The sequence below is a fragment of the Lontra canadensis genome, unplaced genomic scaffold (assembly GCF_010015895.1).
Source record: "Lontra canadensis isolate GAN:19392208 unplaced genomic scaffold, GSC_riverotter_1.0 scaffold72, whole genome shotgun sequence".
Taxonomy (NCBI): domain Eukaryota; kingdom Metazoa; phylum Chordata; class Mammalia; order Carnivora; family Mustelidae; genus Lontra; species Lontra canadensis.
This window is the reverse complement of record NW_022631066.1, coordinates 8,843,712-8,863,654: the sequence shown is the minus strand read 5'-3', so window position 1 is coordinate 8,863,654 and position 19,943 is coordinate 8,843,712. Positions and strand designations below refer to the sequence as shown.

General features: G+C 37.7%; 1 protein-coding gene across 3 annotated transcripts in view; it reads right to left on the bottom strand.

The window, feature by feature from the left end:
* MINDY3 (MINDY lysine 48 deubiquitinase 3) overlaps positions 1-4,164 on the bottom strand; it is an 84,348-nt gene extending 80,184 nt beyond the window's left edge. For all 3 annotated transcript variants that reach the window (XM_032880911.1, XM_032880912.1, XM_032880913.1), the window contains exon 1: positions 3,852-4,164. In XM_032880911.1, the coding sequence (XP_032736802.1) occupies positions 3,852-3,945 (94 nt within the window). In that variant the 5' untranslated portion in view covers positions 3,946-4,164. The remainder of the gene's footprint in view (positions 1-3,851) is intronic.
* Positions 4,165-19,943: the final 15,779 nt, after the last annotated feature.

The following is a 19,943-nucleotide window of genomic DNA, read 5'->3' as shown; positions in this document are numbered from 1 at the left end:
GCTGTCTCATTCAAGTCACTACAGTCTATCCTCAAACACAGCAGTCAGATCAGTCCTTTAAAAACTTGTCATGTCGGGGGCGCTTGGGTGGCTCAGTGGGTTAAGCCTCTGCCTTCAGCTCAGGTCATGATCTCAGGTTCCTGGGATTGAGCCCCTCTGGCTCTCTGCTCAGCAGGGAGCCTGCTTCCCCCCCTCTCTCTGCCTGCCTCCCTGCCTACTTGTGATCCGTCAAATAAATTAAAAAAGTCTTAAAAAACAAACAAACAAACAAACAAACTTGTCATGTTGTTTCTCTTCTCTGCTCCAAACCTTGCAATGACCTCTCATTTCATTCAGAATAAATGCCAAAGTCCTTACCATGGCCTATAAGGCTTTACTGGCCATTGTATGAAAATTATTTCTTACATCATCTTTTATTACTCTCCCCTTCTCTCATTCCCTTTACAGCTGAACTAGTTTCCTTCCTGGTCTTTGAATAAAAAGCCAGGAATACTCTCCATCAAGTCTTTTATAATGGCTATTCTCTTTGCCTGGAACACTCTTCAGATATAAGTGCATAACTAACTCAGTTGCTTCCAGTGTTTGCTCAAATCTCATCTTAAAATAAGGCCTAGCCATGCCACCCCATTCCACAATTCCCTATTTCTTTACCTTCTATTACATGTACTTCATTTGTGCTATGCTTATTGTTTGTCTGCCTTCCCATCCTAACCTGCAGAGGCCTGAACACTGCTGTAGTCTGTGGGAAAAAGGGCAAGGAGAATAAACGGTGTTTCTGAATAAGAGGTAGAAAATATACACTTTTCTTAAAAAATGATCATAGGCAACTGAACAGGAGAAAAGGAGGCAGGGCTAGAGACTCAATTTCCAAGTTAGAAAATAACAACTGAGTTGTTAAGTGACTGCCTTCAGCTCAGGTCATGATCCCAGGGTCCTGGAACCCAGCCCTGCATTGGGCTCCCTGCTCAGAGAGAAGTCTGCTTCTCCCTCTCCCATTCCCCTTGCTTGTGTTTCCTCTCTCACTGTGTCTCCGTCAAGTAAACAAATAAAATCTTAAAAAAAAAAAAAAAGGAAAAGAAAATAACAACTGCAAATCTTTAAATTATGTGACTTACGGTTTTCCAAGGAGAAACTGGCAACCCCCCTCCCCCTACAAAACCCCACAAAAAAACCCAAAAAACCCAAACCAAAATCCCACAAAATCCCATTTTTTCCCCCAAAGAAAAAGGAATTATAGAATGGAATTATCTAAAACTGCCAAATGAATTAAAACAACTATGTGCCACTTCTGTGGCTTACTGATTTCACGTATTATCTGACATTGTTAAATCAATTAAGAAAAAAAAAAACAATTCTGTGCTGCAGCAACTCCTGCAGCTTGTTCTAATGTATCAAAAAATTTTGAATGTGATCAATATAGGTTCATAAATGGACTATGCCTAAACATAATTTTACAAATATTTACCCTAAACATCTCACGCTTTTAAATCGCTTCCAAAAAACTCGTAAGAATACAGTTGTCAGAGCAGTTACAGACTAGGAAATAGGGCCAAAGTTGGTGTCACATTACAAATGCTGTAAGGCAAGTGCGGCAAAGCAGTGTCTTGTGCCTAGTCTCACAACCCGAAATGACTGCTGAAGCAATCTTCAGCAATGATTTCTGCCTCTCAATGAATACAACAGTTAACATCGCAAAACCAGTAACAACCTTCCTCTCAGAGATGGTAAATTAAAAATACAAATTCGGTTGCCTGAAAATCCTGATCAAGGTAAAACCCTGAAGAATTATATATCCACAATATAAACATACTCTAAAAAGAAAAAAAAATTCTTTATTTTTAAATGGCAGTGACTGAATGAATCTTATTAAGGAACTTCCTGGCCCAGCATTCTCTAATGTCATTATAAAGTTGTATTTTAGATAATAATTATCATGTATCCTCGATGCTTCAATAAAAAATTAAGTAAACAAATAATGATTATTCATCAAATAATTTCTTGTAATTATCAGGTCATGGCTAGAGAGTGATCTTTGGCTTAGCTTACATTTAAACGCTTTTTAAATTAAGTCTCAAGAACTTCCATTATCTGAGTGTTTACCGTATGTCAGATATCGTGCTAAGTGCCTCCATGGGTTTACATGCCTTCAATCCTCACAACGACCCTGTAAGGTTGACACTACTATTATCTGCATTTTACAGAGAAGGAAACTGAGGCTTAACTAAATTAAATAACTTGAATCTGGGACCAAAGCACACCTGTTCCAAAGCCTTCTCTTAACCACTATTAGAACTGCCTCTGAATTCTCCTGGAATCTCCATCTCAGTATTGACATAAACAAGGCCGAATACTATCTTATTCTATGTTGTAAATGCTTAATTAATCCTAATTAATTACAGAGGAAGTAAAATTTTTCTTAATCCTTCACAGCCTTGTATACTTCTGGGCTGTTCATTATTAGGATAAATTAAGTCAAAGTGGAAAGCAAGCTTTAAAATCTGCAAATGCAGGAGACCAAGATTTCAGAAAATATTACTTCAGTGATGTAATTAAAATGAGTAAAAAGAGCCAAACTAATTACATGTTAAGGTTTGGAAACTCAAAGGAATAAAGTGAAAACAGAGCTGCATTAGGAACTGGGAGACTTGTAATTCACTCCCATTCTTTCAATTTGCCCAACTCTGGCCTGTTTATGGCCCCACCACTCATTTTCCTCATCTGCAAAACAAGAGTGATCGGCTAAATAAGCTGACTGTAAAACATTATATGAGACTAATTTTACCAGCTCTTAAATGAGGCATATGTGGGAGAGAGGAAGGGGTTTACATAAACCCTGCATTTTTGTTACAAAATACACACTATGAGATAGGAACTTGGATTTACTATGCTAAAATTCCCCCAAATCCTTTGAGAACAGGTATTTACTAAAAAATTGATTTAATAATAAGAATGAAATGCTATTATTTACCGGCCTGTGATGTTTTACATACTTACATTACCAATCCTTCTGACTCCAAAGGCTCTTAACTTCACCAGTCTTTAAGTCACCTTAAGCAGTGTGCCACGTTGTGTTTTATTATAACTTCAGAATTACAGATAATTACTAGCATAAAGTACCTAACGCAGAGCCTGGCACAGCGCAGAAATTCAATAAATGGTAATTTTTATTTCATGAGTATTCGTATTAATAAAACTTCTTACATAACTCAAAATCCTATCTGTATAATTAGACCAGCACAGGAAGTACTATTATCCACATTGCTTTTAACTGTAATAGACACTAAACCGTCTCAAAGCCGGGGATACTCTGGGTCAAAAGAGCACCTGATAGCAAGCAACACTAAATTCGTACACCGAGTACTACGTCTAACCACATAATTAAAATACAAAGAGCAGAGCTGCTTTCTGGAATTAGCCACTTTGACTTTCCTGCGGACTTCGCGCTCTCCAAAATTAAACCGAACACCCATTTCATGAAGCCTTGTTGGGGGGGGGGTCATGATTCAGGGGGCCGCAACACTTCCCGAGACGCTGACACCGAGGCACAGGGCACACCCTCAGGGTCACACACTGCAGCCCAACCACCACCCTTGCTCTCCAGCCCGAGGGGAGCTCAGAAGTGGCAGAGGCGCTTCGGGGCTTTAATGGCACCACTCAGCTGTAACCATTCTCCTACTCAACCACTCCCCCCAAGGCAGGCAGGGCGTTTCTAGAAAGTCCAGTTTCAGAGCGGAGCTGGGCAACTGGGACACAGTGCGGGGGCAAGCCGGGGAGCTGTGGCGCCAGAGGCGTCCAGCTAGCCTCTCGCAGGGCAAACAAAGCGGCTGGAAGTCAGAGCCCAGACAGGGTACCTTGCGTCCAGCGGCAGAAGATGGTGTCAGAGAGACCGGGGCTGCTTTTGGTGCCCCACACCAGCTCCATCAGCTCTTTAGTCAGTTCGGACATGATGGGGTACCGGCGAGCGGGTCTTCGCTTTCAGGACTCCTGCCCCGGAACATGGGGAAGGGGCGCCTGCAGAGACAGGAGATGCGGGACGGCGGTGGCGAAAGAGCTGGAAGGCTGGACGCGAGGAAGACGAAAGGAGACAGAGCTACTTGCAGTGACCGCGCCTGTCAAGCCAGCCCAGCGGCAGCAAGGAGTTTCCCGTACCGGAAGTGCCGAGCCACTTCCGTCTCCCCTTTCGCTACCGCCCCTCACGCCGGGAGGGCCCGGGAGTCACCTCCCCGGAAGCGGAAGTGGGGGGCAGGAAGCGCTTCGGAGCTCTCTGGAGTCTGCCAGCCTTCCGGAGCTCGCCCCCGGGCCTTCGGTGCGGTGTTGGTTTCTGAATAGGCAAGGCAGGCCCAGTTCCCTGGGCGGTGGCAAGTTTTTACCATCCAGGAACACCTCTCTCCGCGCGCTGCCCTAGTCTTAGCTGTGGGCTCTGAGGCCCAAGCTTTAGGGCCTGGAACATAGCCCGTTCTTTAAAATTTGTAATATTAATTACACTGAACTACAACTTTTAAGAGGATGGTTGAGTCTCAGGGAGGAAACGTCCATGTCTGTATGGAGAACCACCGATAATTTGAAGGCTATCAGCCTGTATGCCTCGATAAATCATATGAAGCCCAACCAACTATTATATACATAACCAAAGGGTGTGGTGTAATGTGCATTAGAAATGTCTGTACCGGGGGTAATGCAGAATTACAAAGCTGTTTATAGGGAAAACAGATTGAAAACAGCCTGTCTGGAGATGGTAGAGCATTTTCATCTTCACAGCATTACCCTCTCCAGAGGGTAGGGTGTGTGGACAACATCTGGACTGAAGTCCAGGTTTTAGTCATTGACAAGCATTCAGGTGAATTTAGTTTGTGTAAAACCTTGTATTTGTGCTGGTGAAAAAGAAGAGAGCATATTGGCTAACCTTTGAATTTACAACAAAAGGGCAAAATCTAATGGGTTCCTTACAGGTTGCAAGTAAGAGGCTTTGCTAATTTATACTTTATTTGACTTCAATAATCTTTGCTGTAGTTAAAAGAGGAATTTTCAAAGTGCCTGAACCGTACCGATAACCCTCCTAATTTTTATTCCCTTTGGAATTCTCTTTACCCCTATTTTTGCAAAAACAAATCTTACCTGTTGATGAAGACATAGTGTAAATGCCATTTTGTAATAAAGCTGGCTCCAGTCATTACAATTTGAAGTAAAAATTGTAGCATCTGAAATTTTCGTGATAACTTCTCTGTAACTTGCTTATGATAATTACCTTCATCCTGGTATTTGCAAAGAATTACTTACTTTCCTGAGATATAAATTTATGGAAGGACTTGTCTTATTCATAGTACTTAGTATGGCACATTGAACATTGGTGGATCAATAAGTATTAGTAGGAGGAGTGATGCTTGCCTTTACTGAATTTAAAAATTCATTATCTTGCAGGGGAAGTAGGGATCAGGGGAAGTAGCACTGACTGGTCCAGTTAAATATCTAATGTTTGCTTGGTTGTTTATAATTTATAGATTTGTTTCACTTCCTGAAAGACACAGAAGGGTCTGCGTTCATAGAGCATGTAAAAGGCAGACCTCTAAGTTCAGGGGTGTTTGCCACAATTGTTTTCTTTCCATTAATATAGTTATAGATTATAGATTATAGTTGTAGTTGTAGATTTGATTATGTATCTATAGATATGGGAAAAAGGCTAAACTTCCAAAATGTAGTTTTAAAAATAGAATATTTCTGATCTGTGATTTTTCTAAGTTTCCAGCTACAATAAGCTGGCAAAATCCTCAGTACATTGATATGTCCTTTCCACTTTTAGGTTATATTCTTTATTTGCAACGTTTAAAATTTTTTAATTAGGAAGTATTTTTAACAAGGAATATTTGATTAATGTTAAATTATTATGTTGCTTAATTCATTAGTTATAACATCTAAAATGTGAACTTGCTTAAAGATAATAGAAATGCAAATTAATATTTAAATTTTTCTTATTCACTATATATAAACATAATACATATTGAAAGTAGTCGAGTTTCTTGCATTTACAACTGGCACAGGACAATAATGCCTTTCTCTTACCAAAATAACTTGAAAATTATGTAAATTTACTTTGAAGTATTTATATTGCTCCATATTTTAGCACATTTTTTTTTCTTAGTACCATGGTTTTGATTGAAGTGATGTGTATCATTAAGATGTACACAGTTTGCATGAGTGATCTTTAGTCCTAAAAGAGAGTCCTAAAAAATCAGAAACTTTCTGTTCATGTGTAAATGTTATTAGTAGTATTTCCCTTTAATTCAGATTCAAGTCAATGCACAGCCGTAAAACTGGGCTGAGATTTCCATCATGATTAATTCCCTTGAGGCTTCTTTACTACTTCACAGCAACAGAATTAATTACTCTGTCAAATCCTAGCTCTGTGTTTAGCTTCCCATCTTTCCCAAAATTTCTTTGTCAAACAAAGAACAATGACTTCATTACCTGGTTTCCAGCAACTACTATGGAAAGAACAGTTCTCCAACCAGAAGCCCTCAAACACCCAATTCAGTGTGTTTACATTCCATTTACCTAAAAGAAATCGGATCTTTAAAAAACCTACCTTACAATATGATTAATACATTCTAAGGAAGTTACTCAAATGATCCTATACTCATTTACTAATGAAACTATTTTTTAATATGCTCTACATCTTCCAATAACAGTATAAATCTACCAAACAAATGAAATTCTTTCCTTTGCATTAGCCTGACCTCATCTCAGCAGGAAATTTTCCTACCAAGCATTTAAGCCAACCACTGTCATTCTCAATCAAATATGGCATAGTGCATAATTTCCCAAAGCATCTTCTACTAGAATTAATACATGCTGGAAAAGGGGTTCTATCATTAAATTCTGGGTTAAATAAAATAAAATAAAATAAAATAAAAATAAATTAAATTCTGGGTTAATTTGTTCACTGCAACTCTCTAAGAGAGGATTGTATTCAGGGTTCAAAGACATTTGAATGATTTTATTCACTGAGCTTCTCACATAATTTATGTTCTGCAGAAGACTGCTTGAGAATCACTGGTAGAATAGGCTTTTGATTGGAATGAGAAAACATGAATGTTACGATTATGAATATGATTAAGAGGTACAAACTTAAAAAAAGAAAATATGAGTGTTACTTCTTATGTGAGTACTAATTGTGACCTTGGATGAGCCACTTTAACTATACTGTGTTTTTTCATCTATAAATTAAAAGAACTACCTTTAGATTATCTCATGTTGTTCACTTCAGATCCTGTCTATTTCTATGATTTAAAAAATTGTCTGCTTAGAAATTAAGATATGTGGTAAAAATGAGAAGAAAAAAATGTTGAACATATAGAATAAACAAATAATTTAGCATTATTATTCACTAACACATTATTCTTCACTAACTACTAGAAGAGATTATTTGCCACCAAACACTTACTTGTACTAACCATTATGGACTGAGAAGATTAAGTCCCAAATTGTATGTTAATCCAAGACTGGCTATATTAAGTGGGTACAGAATATTTGCATACTTGGATAAGTCATAGGCACCTTGCACTTGGTATGTGTCAAATAAAACATCTTTTCCCATAAAACCTACTCCTCTTTCAATATTTCCTAATCAGTGAATAGTACCATCCTTTACAAACAAGCACATTTTTAGTGTTCTCAACTTTGATAAGATGAATAAAGAACTTCTTTGAGGCTCAGCTGCTACATTCATAAAGGAAGGTAATTAATAATAATTACATTATACAATGTTTATGAAATTTAACAGAAAACATTGTATGTAAAAGAAATACGTACCTGAAAAATACTAATCTCATGTTAGCTATGTTAATGGTCTGAACAAAGTAACATAGGAGCAAAGATGGAAGGTCAGTTATTTCTGCATTTGAACCAGATAGAACTCTGAATAGAGAAGAATGGGAGGATGTGCATTTTTGACATGAAATACTATTATGGCAGGAGTCTGGCATTTGTATCACTAGAAAGAGATGAGTCCGGAATGTCAGGTTAAGGAGGGTGTCATGGACTGAATTGTGTCCCCTCCGAATCCATATGTTGAAGCCCCTGATATAAGTATATTTAGAGACTGTTCTGTAAAAGAGGTGATTAAGCCAAATGAGGTTATAAAGATGGAGCCCTAACCCAATGGTGTCCTAATAAGAACAGGAAGACACCAGAAATCTCTCTGATTCCACATGCACATAGACAAGAGGCAATGTGAGAACACACTAAGAAGGTGGCTGTCTACAAGCCAGGAAGAGAGGCCTCACCATTAACTAACCCTGAAGGCACTTGGATCCTTGTACTTGCAGCCTCCAAAGTTGTGAGAAAATTAAGTTGTTACTTAAGTCACCCAATATTTGGTGTTTTGTTATGGCAGCCTGGACAGACTAATATAAAGGACCAGAATCTTAATAACATTGAATACTACCTTACATAGTTAAGCAGTTAATATTTATTGATCACATTTCATGCCAGTTACTGTCTAAGAAATTTCTATGTATTACAGTACAGTACTCACCACTCTGGAGAAAGTACTACAGTGATCTCTTAGGAGGATAAAAACTTTTCCCTGAGTCATGCAATACATGGAAAAACTAGGATGCACACCCAGATTTTTCTTTTTTTTTTTCAATTTAAGAAAACATATTTTTAAAAATTTAAAAAACATGTTTAATAAAAATAAGATATATGTGCTATTCACCATGACTCCTAAACTACATGGTGAAGGAACACGTATTATTAATATTATTTTTAAATGAAGACTTTTTAAAATTAATTTCTTTTCAGTGTAACAGATTTCATTGTTTATGCACGACACCCAGTGCTCCATGAAATACGTGCCCTCCATAATACCCACCACCAGGCTCACCCAACTTCCCACTCCCCTCCCCTTCAAAACCCTCAGATTGTTTTTCAGAGTCCATAGTCTCTCATGGTTCATCCCCCACTCCAATTCCCCTCAACTCCCTTCTCCTCTCCATCTCCCCATGTCCTCCGTGTTATTTCTTATGCTACACAAATAAGTGAAACCATATGATAATTGACTCTTTCTGCTTATTACACCCAGATTTTTCTGAGCCAGAAGCTGAATTGAAACAAAGTGCAGAACACAGGCAATTTGATTCCAGAGACTGTGGCCTTAATACTACTCAGTTCTTAATACTACGGACTTTAAATATAATAGTAGCTAGTTAAGATTTTTCAAAAGTGTAGTAATAACATCATCATTATATCTTATAATGATAACTGGCAGTATGCAGAGGACAATGACTTAAAATGGGAAAGCCTGGAAACAGCTAAACCAGTTAGGAAGTTAACTGCAATAATCCCTGAAGAGATGCTTAGGACTTAGAGGAGAACATTACCAGTGACAGTTTCAGTGAGGAACAAATTCCACAAAACATTTTAGAAATAGAATGGATAAAACTTAGTGATTTACTATGAAAGTAAGGGGACATTAAAAATTTAATAAAACAACTATGTTTAAATACAAGATTAGCATCTCTGTGTATCAGAAACAGATTAGAAACACAAATGGGGATAAAAGCTATAAGGTGTGCTTGGTTCCAGATATTGAAATAGGAATAAATAAGCAAGAGCTTATCTTCTAAAAACTGAAGTTTCCTGAAACTACTACATAGAAACTAGATTAGAGGAGGCCGACACTGCTCCTGAAAGAAGGCTATGACCTGGGTGTCTGGGTGGCTCAGTTGGTTAAGCAACTGCCTTCGGCTCAGGTCATGATCCCAGAGTCCCGATATTGAGTCCTATATTGGGCTCCCAGCTCCATGGGGAGTCTGCTTCACCCTCTGACCTCCTCCCCTCTCATGCTCTCTCTCAAATAAATAAATAAAAATTAAAAAAAAGAAACCTATGACACTGTATTATACTGTGTTCCTGGTAATAAAGAGGGTATAGGAGAGAATAAGTAGATCTAAAGAGAACAGGGAGGAAGTATATTAATTTTCCATTGCAGTCATAACAAATTACCACAAAATTTAGTGACTTAAACAACACAAATGTATTACCTTAGATTTGAAGGTCATAAGCCTGACAAAGGATCTCACCAGGCCAAACCCAAGACTTATTTTTCTATAGGCTTTGCAAAGGGTTCATTTCCTTGCCTCTTCCAGCTTCTAGAAGCTGCCTGCATTCCATGGCTTGTCACACCCTGCTTCCATCTTTAAAACTAGCAAGAGCTAGTTGCATTCTTCAAACATCACATCACTCTGAGCTCCTCCTCTTGTCCCTCTTACAGGTTTAAGGACTCTTGTGATTATACTGAGTCCACCCAGCTACTCTGGGATAATGCCCTTATTTTAAGGTCAACTAATTAGCAATCTTAATTTCCTCTTAATTCTCCTTTTCCACATAATCTACACAAATTATATTCACAGTTGCCAAGGATTAGGACATGAACATCTTTGGATGGAGTTATTCTTCTGTCTGCCATATGGAATGACAGATAATGATCAGTGTTTCAAGGGCATTGAAATGAAGATGTTCATTAGATGTTCACTAAAATTTGGGGTCTAACTTTTATTCACCCAATAAATATTTTCTTACTCTCTGCTATACAGGCACTTTTCTATATATACTTTGGGGATCCAACAGTTAAAAAATTGACAAATACTCTTACGCTCATCAAATTTACATTATAATGTGGATCACATACAAAAAACAAATAAATGAAGTATTTGGTATGTTATGTTAAATCCTCTGGAGAAAGGAAAGCAGAGAAAGGAGAGCTCTGGGTGAGGAGTAGGGGTTCCAATTTTATCTAGCTCTTCCCTAACTCATGATAAAGTAGCATGTAAATAGAGACATGAAAGAGTGAGCCAAGATATACAATAATAAAATAGTTCAGACAGAGGAAATATCACATGCAGAGACAAATGGAGAGATAGTCAGGACAACTGGCAGAACTGCAGGGTAAACTCTGAGTTTGGGGACAAGTGAGGAAATAGCCTTTGTTCAGTGCTGTAACTTTCCTATTGGGGTTGGGTCTACCCAGCTTCTTTCTCTACCACAGATATCTTGGGAACTAAAAATCCTGTAAGATTATACAGTTGAAGGGGCAGAGGGGTTTTACTGTGGTCTGACCTTGCAGCAAGGTATCTTTTTGCATCTGACTCCACTCAAGAATTCATGGGCCACATGATAAATGAGACAGAATATTATGCTCAAATATGGAACGTACTGCCTCTGAGGCAAAAAGCAAGCTACTAAGCATTGTTCTCTTTCCTTAGTGGTTGGAAGTACAAGGTACATAACTTGTTCATTATTTTGGAGGGAAGTCCAGAAACACCAGACCAATAAACCAATGAAACATTTCACTGATTTGATAGGCCCCTGAAACTTTGTAGAGTTTACCCCTCACCGTCTGGAACACATTTCTTACCAGACATCCAGAGTACAGCTGATCCTTCAATAACACAGTTTTGAATGGCACAGATCTACTTAATATGTGGATTTTTAAAATATGGTACAGTACTAGAAATTTGCTCTTCTGATTTTCTTAATAATTTTATTTTCTCTAGCTGACTTTATTGTAAAAATACAGTTTATTACACATACCACAAAATATGTGGTAACTGACTGCTTATTTAATTTGTAAGTCTTCCAGCCAACAGAAAGTTCTTAGTAGTTAGGTTTTTGAAGGGTCAAAAGTTGTACACAAATTTTCAATTGCATGAGGAGTCAGCACCCCTAAACCCCTGCGTTTTTCAAGGCTCAGCTGTACTTGCTATTTCTCAGTTATCAGGTTCAATTAACATGATGTCATGTGTAGTGGTGTGTGTGATCTCTGAAGGTAAGTCATAAAGGGTGTTAAAATTTCTGCCCTAGTTCTTTTGGATTTCTTATTCATGGAGAAGCCCGCTAACATGTCATGACACACTGAGATAGTCCTGTGGAGAGGCCCACATAGAGAAGAACTGAAACCTTCCTCCAATAGCCAGCATCAGCTTGGTGGCCATGTGAGTGAGCCATCTTCAAGTGGATCCTTCAGCCCATTTGTGCTTTCAGATCACTACAGCTGATGTCTGACGGAACCTCATGAGTAACCCCGAGTCAGAACTATCCAGCCAAACTACACCTAATTTCTTATATAAAGAAACAAACATTTATACAAACAATTATACAAATTCTTGTATAAAGAAACAAAGAGAATAGAAGATATTCGTTGTTATTCTAAACCACTACATTTGGGGATAATTGTTTATGTAGCAATAGATAATAGAGATTTTGGTATTGGGACTGTGATACTACTCTAAGAAAAATCTAAGAAATGTGGGCATTGCTTTGAAATGAGGAAAGAGGTAAAAGGGGGAAGGCCTTTAAAAGGAATGTTAGGGAAATGGAAGCAAAGAGTTTGTTTATAGGAGCCAGGTGATTCCAAGGAGATGGACAGTGAGGGCTTAAAGGACAGTGAGAAAAATACTACTGGAGTGAAGGGACTCCCTGTGTACCATGCTGTCTCCTGCACTAACATGGAGAGTAGAAAATTTTTTTAGTGAACTGGGTAACTTCCAGGCACACTGCTCAACGTGCCAGTTGGCTGCTTCTTGTTGCTGGTAGTAAAATGCAAGGAGAGAGAGATATGCTCAGGAAATAACTGTTAAACATGAAAATCAAGGATTTGCTGGTTTGGAGAATTCCTAGACTTTCCATATGACGAATGATGTAAACATTTAGAAATGGCTGAAAAACAAACAGGGTTTTGAAGGGGAAGGGGGTGGGATGTTGGGGGAGCCAGGTGGTGGATATTATGGAGGGCACATACGGCATGGAGCACTCGGTGTGATGCATAAACAATGAATTCTGTTATGCTGAAAAGAAATTAATAAACAAAATTAAAAAAAAATAAAAGTAAACCTCTCTACCTCAAGGAAAAACAAAAAAAAAGGCTCCCAGGCAAAGATTAAGTACAGGAAAAGTTCAGGAAAACATGGTCCAAAGATGAAGAGGAGAATATGCCAGGAAAGACCTTGGAAAAATCAGTCAGACAAAATCCTTATAATGTTTTAATGTTGTGTCTCATGGACTCTCTACTTTAAATAGCAGGGCTTCTAAGAATCTAAAGTGTGTTATACTTCAATAGCCTCACTGGGAAGTCCAATTAGAAAAAGGCTTATCTCAAAGAGACTTGCAGTGTGGCTTTTATCTAAGGGATTAAACTTCAGTAAGATTCCTAGGAGAACCACAAAGATTTTAAAAATAAACATATTTTGTTTTCTTCTAGGATTTTTATGGTTTCAGGTTTCACATTTAGGACTTTTGATCCATTTTAAATTTATTTTTGTGTTTGTTATAAGAAGATGGTCCAGTTTCATTTTTTGCATGTTCCTGTCCAGTTTTCCCAACACCATTTGTTGAAGAGACTATCTTCCCCCACATTGGATATTCTTTCCTGCTTTGTCAAGGATTAATTGACCATATAGTTGTGAATTCATTTCTCACACTGTTGAGTGTTGAATCACTATATTGTATACCTGAGACAAATATTACACTGTATGTTAACTAACTGAAATTAAAATAAAAACTTTAAAAAACAGTAATGTAAAATTTAAAAAAATTATCATACTATGGAAGCAGCACTAATTTGAACTGAAAGGAACAGGGACAATAAAATTAAAAATTGAACACCGAATCCTCAAATTTATATATGAAGAAGGCTGAGAACATGACCCAATTACAAACATGAGACACATTTTATAGTGAAGGAAGGGTAGAACAAAAAGTTCAGAGGGAAGATCCAGAAACACAGTGAATGATTCCCAAAACTTAAATCTTAATCAAGGCACTATGAACACGTGTCTGATGTTCTAGATTTTAGAAATGCTATGGGCCCATAACTCCTTGTACCTCCTGTTTTACCAGTTTTACATGGAAGAGGCTATGCTGATTATCCTATCCCTGCCCCGCCATTTTAATGGGTGTGCAGACCAGTAACTGTCTCTTCATTCACTAGTCTTTAGAAACTACATTCAAGGAAGCACACACATGCTTGTCCCTGATTTAGAGGATGAGGGCCATGGAATTCAAGCCGATACTGCAAGAGTATGAGACTTTATGAGAATTCATGTGTAGGAGAGACTTGAATTATTAAAAACCAAAGTGTGGTCTGTGGGACTCAGCCTCCATGATGGCAACCATGAATCAAGCCTCTTGATATTCATGCCCTTGAGTGGTTTCTTCCCACTGAATGGGGCTGAACTGTGTGGCCAATACAATATTGTGAAAGTAATGGTACCTGATTTCTGAAACTAGGTTATAAAAGGTATTGAAGTTTTTGCCTGATCTCTTGGATCTTCTCTTTGTGGGAAGCCAACTGCCATAATGGGAAGATATCCAAGGCATCTGTGGATAGGCACATGTAGAGAGGAAGTGAGGCTGATAGCCCATCCCAAACCTCAGGATCCCACTTTATTATGAGGGCACTGACGTAGGCAAGGAGAATCTGGCCTCCTCTGAATTTATGATAGTCTCACAAATAAATTCTAAATCTAGCCTTTAGCTTTATTTACTACCTTATGGCAAAAAATATTTTTTTAATGCTGCCAAGGAGAATTTTGAGTCTCATACTTTGTCTTAGATTGCTGATTACTAAATATGAGCCTACAATTTTCTTTCTTCAATGTCTCAGTGGTATTTACAAAGTGGTCAGTCTTGGTAATCCTATTTCAATGAGTAGACACTAGTTGCCCCACTGGCTCCAGTTTGATCTAGACAATTCTTTGTGGAAAAGGCAGCTATAAACTTAAACTGTCAGTTAATTTTCAATAGCTGGGGTTGGCTACACTGACTGATTTAATGAAAAGAACCTTGGTGGCAACCAATAGAATCCATTACAGGAATAAAAAATAAAAAAGCCTTTGGCAACATCATACTTAGTGGAGAAACTAGAAAAATTTCCCTTTCAGATTGGCAACAAGAAAAGGATGCCTGCTATTGTCACTTTTATTCAGCCTAATAAAGGAGTCATAGTCAGCAAGGCAAGAAAAAGAAATGAAAGGGTGAATAAGGTAGAAACAAAATCATTATTCATAGCCTGTCCCATGGTTCATTCTATAGATAATGTTTTTTTCTCTGGATTTCTGCAGCAAACTTTGCCTTTAATGTTTAAGACCTTTCTTTCCCAATGTCACTTATGTTTTCTTCTAGAGCTTGCCTATCTATGAGTCCCTCATAGCACATACTGCATGCCTTTTGGATAGATTGAGGCTCGAATAAATGAATATGAAATTGGACTGCTTAATTTTTATCCATATAAGAATATAATTCTTTTTCCCATATTCTGGAAGAAGAAAGGCAATTTCCTCAGATAAAGCTTATAATCTGGTTAGAATGAGACAGCCAGAAAAGAAATGTTTGGCAGGATTTAAATAAAATCAGCAATGGTATAACTGGAAAGGAATATTGGTTTCAAGAGTTGAAACTTCTTTTAATCCTAGAATGTCTCCCCAGTGTTCTTGGTTATTTCAAGTAGGAGCTGTCCAAATTTGCTTGACTCCCAGTTCATGTTCGAATACTAAGTTTAAGACCAGAGAAGGTTGAATTAATGTCATGATCACTCAGTGTAGAAGGCCATGCTTGCTGAGGAATGAATGACCTCTGCCCCTATATCTTTCAGTGCCAAACATTGTGCAACATTGGGAGGCAGCTCTAGGTGAGACTGGAGCCTGGATGGGCTGATGTCTGGTTCACATTAGCTAAGAATAGTAGATCTCTGAGGCTACTTCTATTTTCTTTGCTTTTTATTTTTGAAACTTGTTATAAAAATTTCAAACAGGATCTATAAAGAACTCAAACTCAACACACACAAAACAGATAATCATATCAAAAAATGGGCAGAAGATAGGAACAGACACTTCTCCAATGAAGACATACAAATGGCTATCAGACACATGAAAAAATGTTCATCATCACTAGCCATCAGGGAGATTCAAATTAAAACCACATTGACACCTTACACCAGTTAGAATGGCCAAAATTAGCAAGACAGGAAACAACATGTGTTGGAGGGGATGTGGAGAAAGGGGAAGCCTCTTACACTGTTGGTGGGAATGCAAGTTGGTGCAGCCTCTTTGGAGAACAGTGTGGAGATTCCTCAAGAAATTAAAAATAGAGCTTTCTTATGACCCTGCAATTGCACTACTGGGTATTTACCCCAAAGATACAGATGTAGTGAAAAGAAGGGCCATCTGTACCCCAATGTTTATAGCAGCAATGGCCATGGTTGCCAAACTGTGGAAAGAACCAAGATGCCCTTCAACGGACGAATGGATGAGGAAGATGTGGTCCATATACACTATGGAGTATTATGCCTCCATCAGAAAGGATGAATACCCAACTTTTATAGCAACATGGATGGGACTGGAAGAGATTATGCTGAGTGAAATAAGTCAAGCAGAGAGAGTCAAGTATCATATGGTTTCACTTATTTGTGGAACATAACAAATAGCACGGAGGACATGGAGAGTTAGGAGAAGGCAGTTGGGGGAAATTGGAAGGGGAGGTGAACAATGAGAGACTATGGACTCTGAAAAACAGTCTGAAGGGTTTGAAGAGGTGGGGGGGTGGGAGGTTGGGGGAACCATGTGGTAGGTATTAGAGAGGGCACGGATTGCATGGAGCACTGGGTGTGGTACAAAAACAATGAATACTCTTATGTTGAAAATAAATTTAAAAAATGATTTAAAAAAATTTCAAACACACAAAAAATAAAGGGAATTATAAACACCTATCTCAGATTTAACAATTAAATCATTGGTTTCATCTGTTTTTGGTAAATTTTTAAATGTAAATTAAAGATATCATAACAAGATACTCCTAATTCTTTCAGTATCCATCTCTAAAACTACGACAATTTTCTACATAACCACAACAGGATTATCACACCTAACAAAATTAATCATTCCCTAAAATAATTTAATATTATTTAATATTATCCATGTCTCCATTAGTTCATACAATCCCTTTCAAATCTAGTTTCTTCAGACCATGATTTAATCAATGGCAATATGTAGTATTTCTCTAAAGGATATTTTAATACAGAGCATTCCCCTCTCTTCTTTTTTATGACATTAGTTTTTTGAAGAGATCAGATCAGTTTTCCCTTAGAACATCTGATTTTTTAAAAGAGTTTATTTATTTATTTGACAGACAGAGATCACAAGTAGGCAGAGAGGCAGGCAGGCAGTGAGAGGGAAGCAGGCTCCCCTCTGAGCAGAGAGCCCAATGAGGGGCTTGATCCCAGGAACCTGAGATCATGACCTGAGCCAAAGGCAGAGGCTTTACCCCACTGAGCCACCCAGGTGCCCCAGAACATCTGATTTTTAAAGTATATATGTTTCCTTTGTGGATTGTTTTGTATTTGTTATCACTGTAGGTTTTGGTATTTCCTATAAATTAGAAGTTTAAGTGTAAAGATTTTATTTGACTTACTTTGAGTACATTATTAAGTTGATAAAATGCTTCTTTGCGAGAATATTATAAGACTAATTGTTTCTTATTAATTACATCAAAAAGCTGGCTGTCTAATTATTAATGTTGCTAATACTGATCACAGTGGAAGGTGATCCCATTTACTAGCAAGGAATCTGTGGGCCCTACTTGAGTTTTGTATCAATTCCATTTTATGTCAGCTTTTTATCAAACGGTTTGGCATCCACTAAAAACTTCGCCTGAATCAATTACTTCATTAGGAGTTGCAAAATGATTATCTTCTGTTTGTTGTTCTTTTTTTCTTATTTTCTGAATTAGATTGTTAGTGTCATTAATTTTTAATCTTTCTAATGCTTTCTAATATAGTATTTAGTACTACAAAATTGGTAAGAATTAAACAAGTTTTGGCATATACTATTTCATAATCATCCTTCATTTAAACATATTTATATTCCCATTATTTCTCTCCCTGAATTTATTGTTAACAAGTAAATTTTAAGTATTTAAGTATTTCTTTATTTATTATGAATTTCTAGTTTAATTATATTTTGTTTAGTGAACACACATTTTGTGATCTTGTTACTTTGGTATTTGGAAACACTTGTTTTTAGGCTTTGTTCATGGTCAAATTTTGTGACAGTTTTGTCCACGACTGAGAGGAGTATCTCCTCCCTGATTTTTTAGTGTGTCATCCTATGTATCACTAATAGAGTAAAAGGTTAATTCATTGTTGTCTCCATCCACAGTCTGAAAACCTTTTTAAAAAATCTAGTTGCTCAGTCGTTTAGAGAGAATGTCAAATCTCCCACTGTTAAGGAGGATTTGTCAATATCTTTCTTATTGTGACAGACACAGCTCTATATTTTGCTATATTACATATAAAGTACCCATCAATTTAGAATTATTCTCTCTATCTGGAAAATTATTCCTTTAACTATAAGTAATGATCTGAATTCATGTGAGTTGTGGTAGTATCTGATCTTTAGTTCTAGATGCCATAGCTGGCCTGCTGCCTTGGTGAGCAAGGTCCCTAGCCCACCCTCGCCCTGGATGCTCTGGGGCACAGAAAAAAAGCTGTGGTTTAAAAGAGCAAAAGAATATAAAGGAATTAGACCTAGAATTGTGCCAAATTTTGGAGGAGCTGCTGGAACTCTCTGGGTCAGACAGGTTGGCAAGTGTCCCAGATTATTTTCCCTCTCCACCCTGGTAGTGCAGGACTCACTGCCTAGTGAGCCCTGGTTACTTAGACCACACCAGCTCCAGCCATTCTGCCTATATGGTCCCAACATGGCACACACCGCAACACCCTTGGGTCTACAGCTCCAGCCATTACACTGAGAACACAGGTCTCCATCACTTCAAATCCAGATAGCTTCCTAGAGCACCCCTGGTGCAGAGGGCTCAGGAACCAAATACTAACACACACATAAAGGGAGAAATTGACAGTAATTCAATAACAGCAGGTGACTTTAACACCCACTTACATCAATGGACAGATCATCCAGGTAAAAAAGTTAATAAGGAAACAATGTCTTTTGAGTGACACTTTACATCAGATGGCCTTAATGGATATAAACAGAACATTCCATCCAAGAACAATAGAATACACACTCCTTTCAGGTGATGTGCAACATTCTTCAGGATCTATGTTGGAGGCATCACAATTCTGGATTTCAAGATATACTACAAAGTTGTAATAATCAATATAGTATGGTACTGGCACAAAGTAGACACATCGATCAAGAGAACAGAATAGAGAGCCTAGAAATAAACCCACACTGTCAATTAATCCATGACAAAGGCAGCAGGAATATACAATGGGGGAAAAGACAGCCTCTTCAATAAATGGTGTTGGAAAAACTGGATAACTATATGCAAAAAATGAAACTAAACCTTCTTGCACCATATTAAAAAAAAAAAACTCAAAATGAATCAAGGACCTGAATGTGAAAACTCAAGCCATAAAGCTTCTAAAAGAAAACACGGATGGTAATGTCTATGACATCAGCTGTAGTAACATTTTTCCAGAGGTTTCTTATCAGGCAAGGAAACAAAAGAAAAAATAAACTATTGGGACTACACCAAAGAATATCTTTTGCACAAAGTAGTGATCCACTAGCAAAACAGAAAGGCAACTTACTGAATGGGAGAAAATATTTGAAAATGATAGATTTGGTAAAGGAAAATCTGTAAAGAACTCATACAACTCAACATCCTAGAAACAAATAATCCAATTAAAAAAATGGGCAGAAGACCTACAGAATAGATGTTTTTCCAAAGAAGACACATAAAAAGATGCTCAACATCACTAATCATAAGAGAAATGCAAAACAAAACTACAATGAGATATTACCTTACACCTGTCAGAATGGCTAGAATCAAAAAGCAAGAAATAACAAGTGTTGGTGAGAATGTGGGTAAAATGGAAAATTTGTGCACTGTGCTGAGGTTGTAAACTGGTACAGTCACTATCAAAAACAATT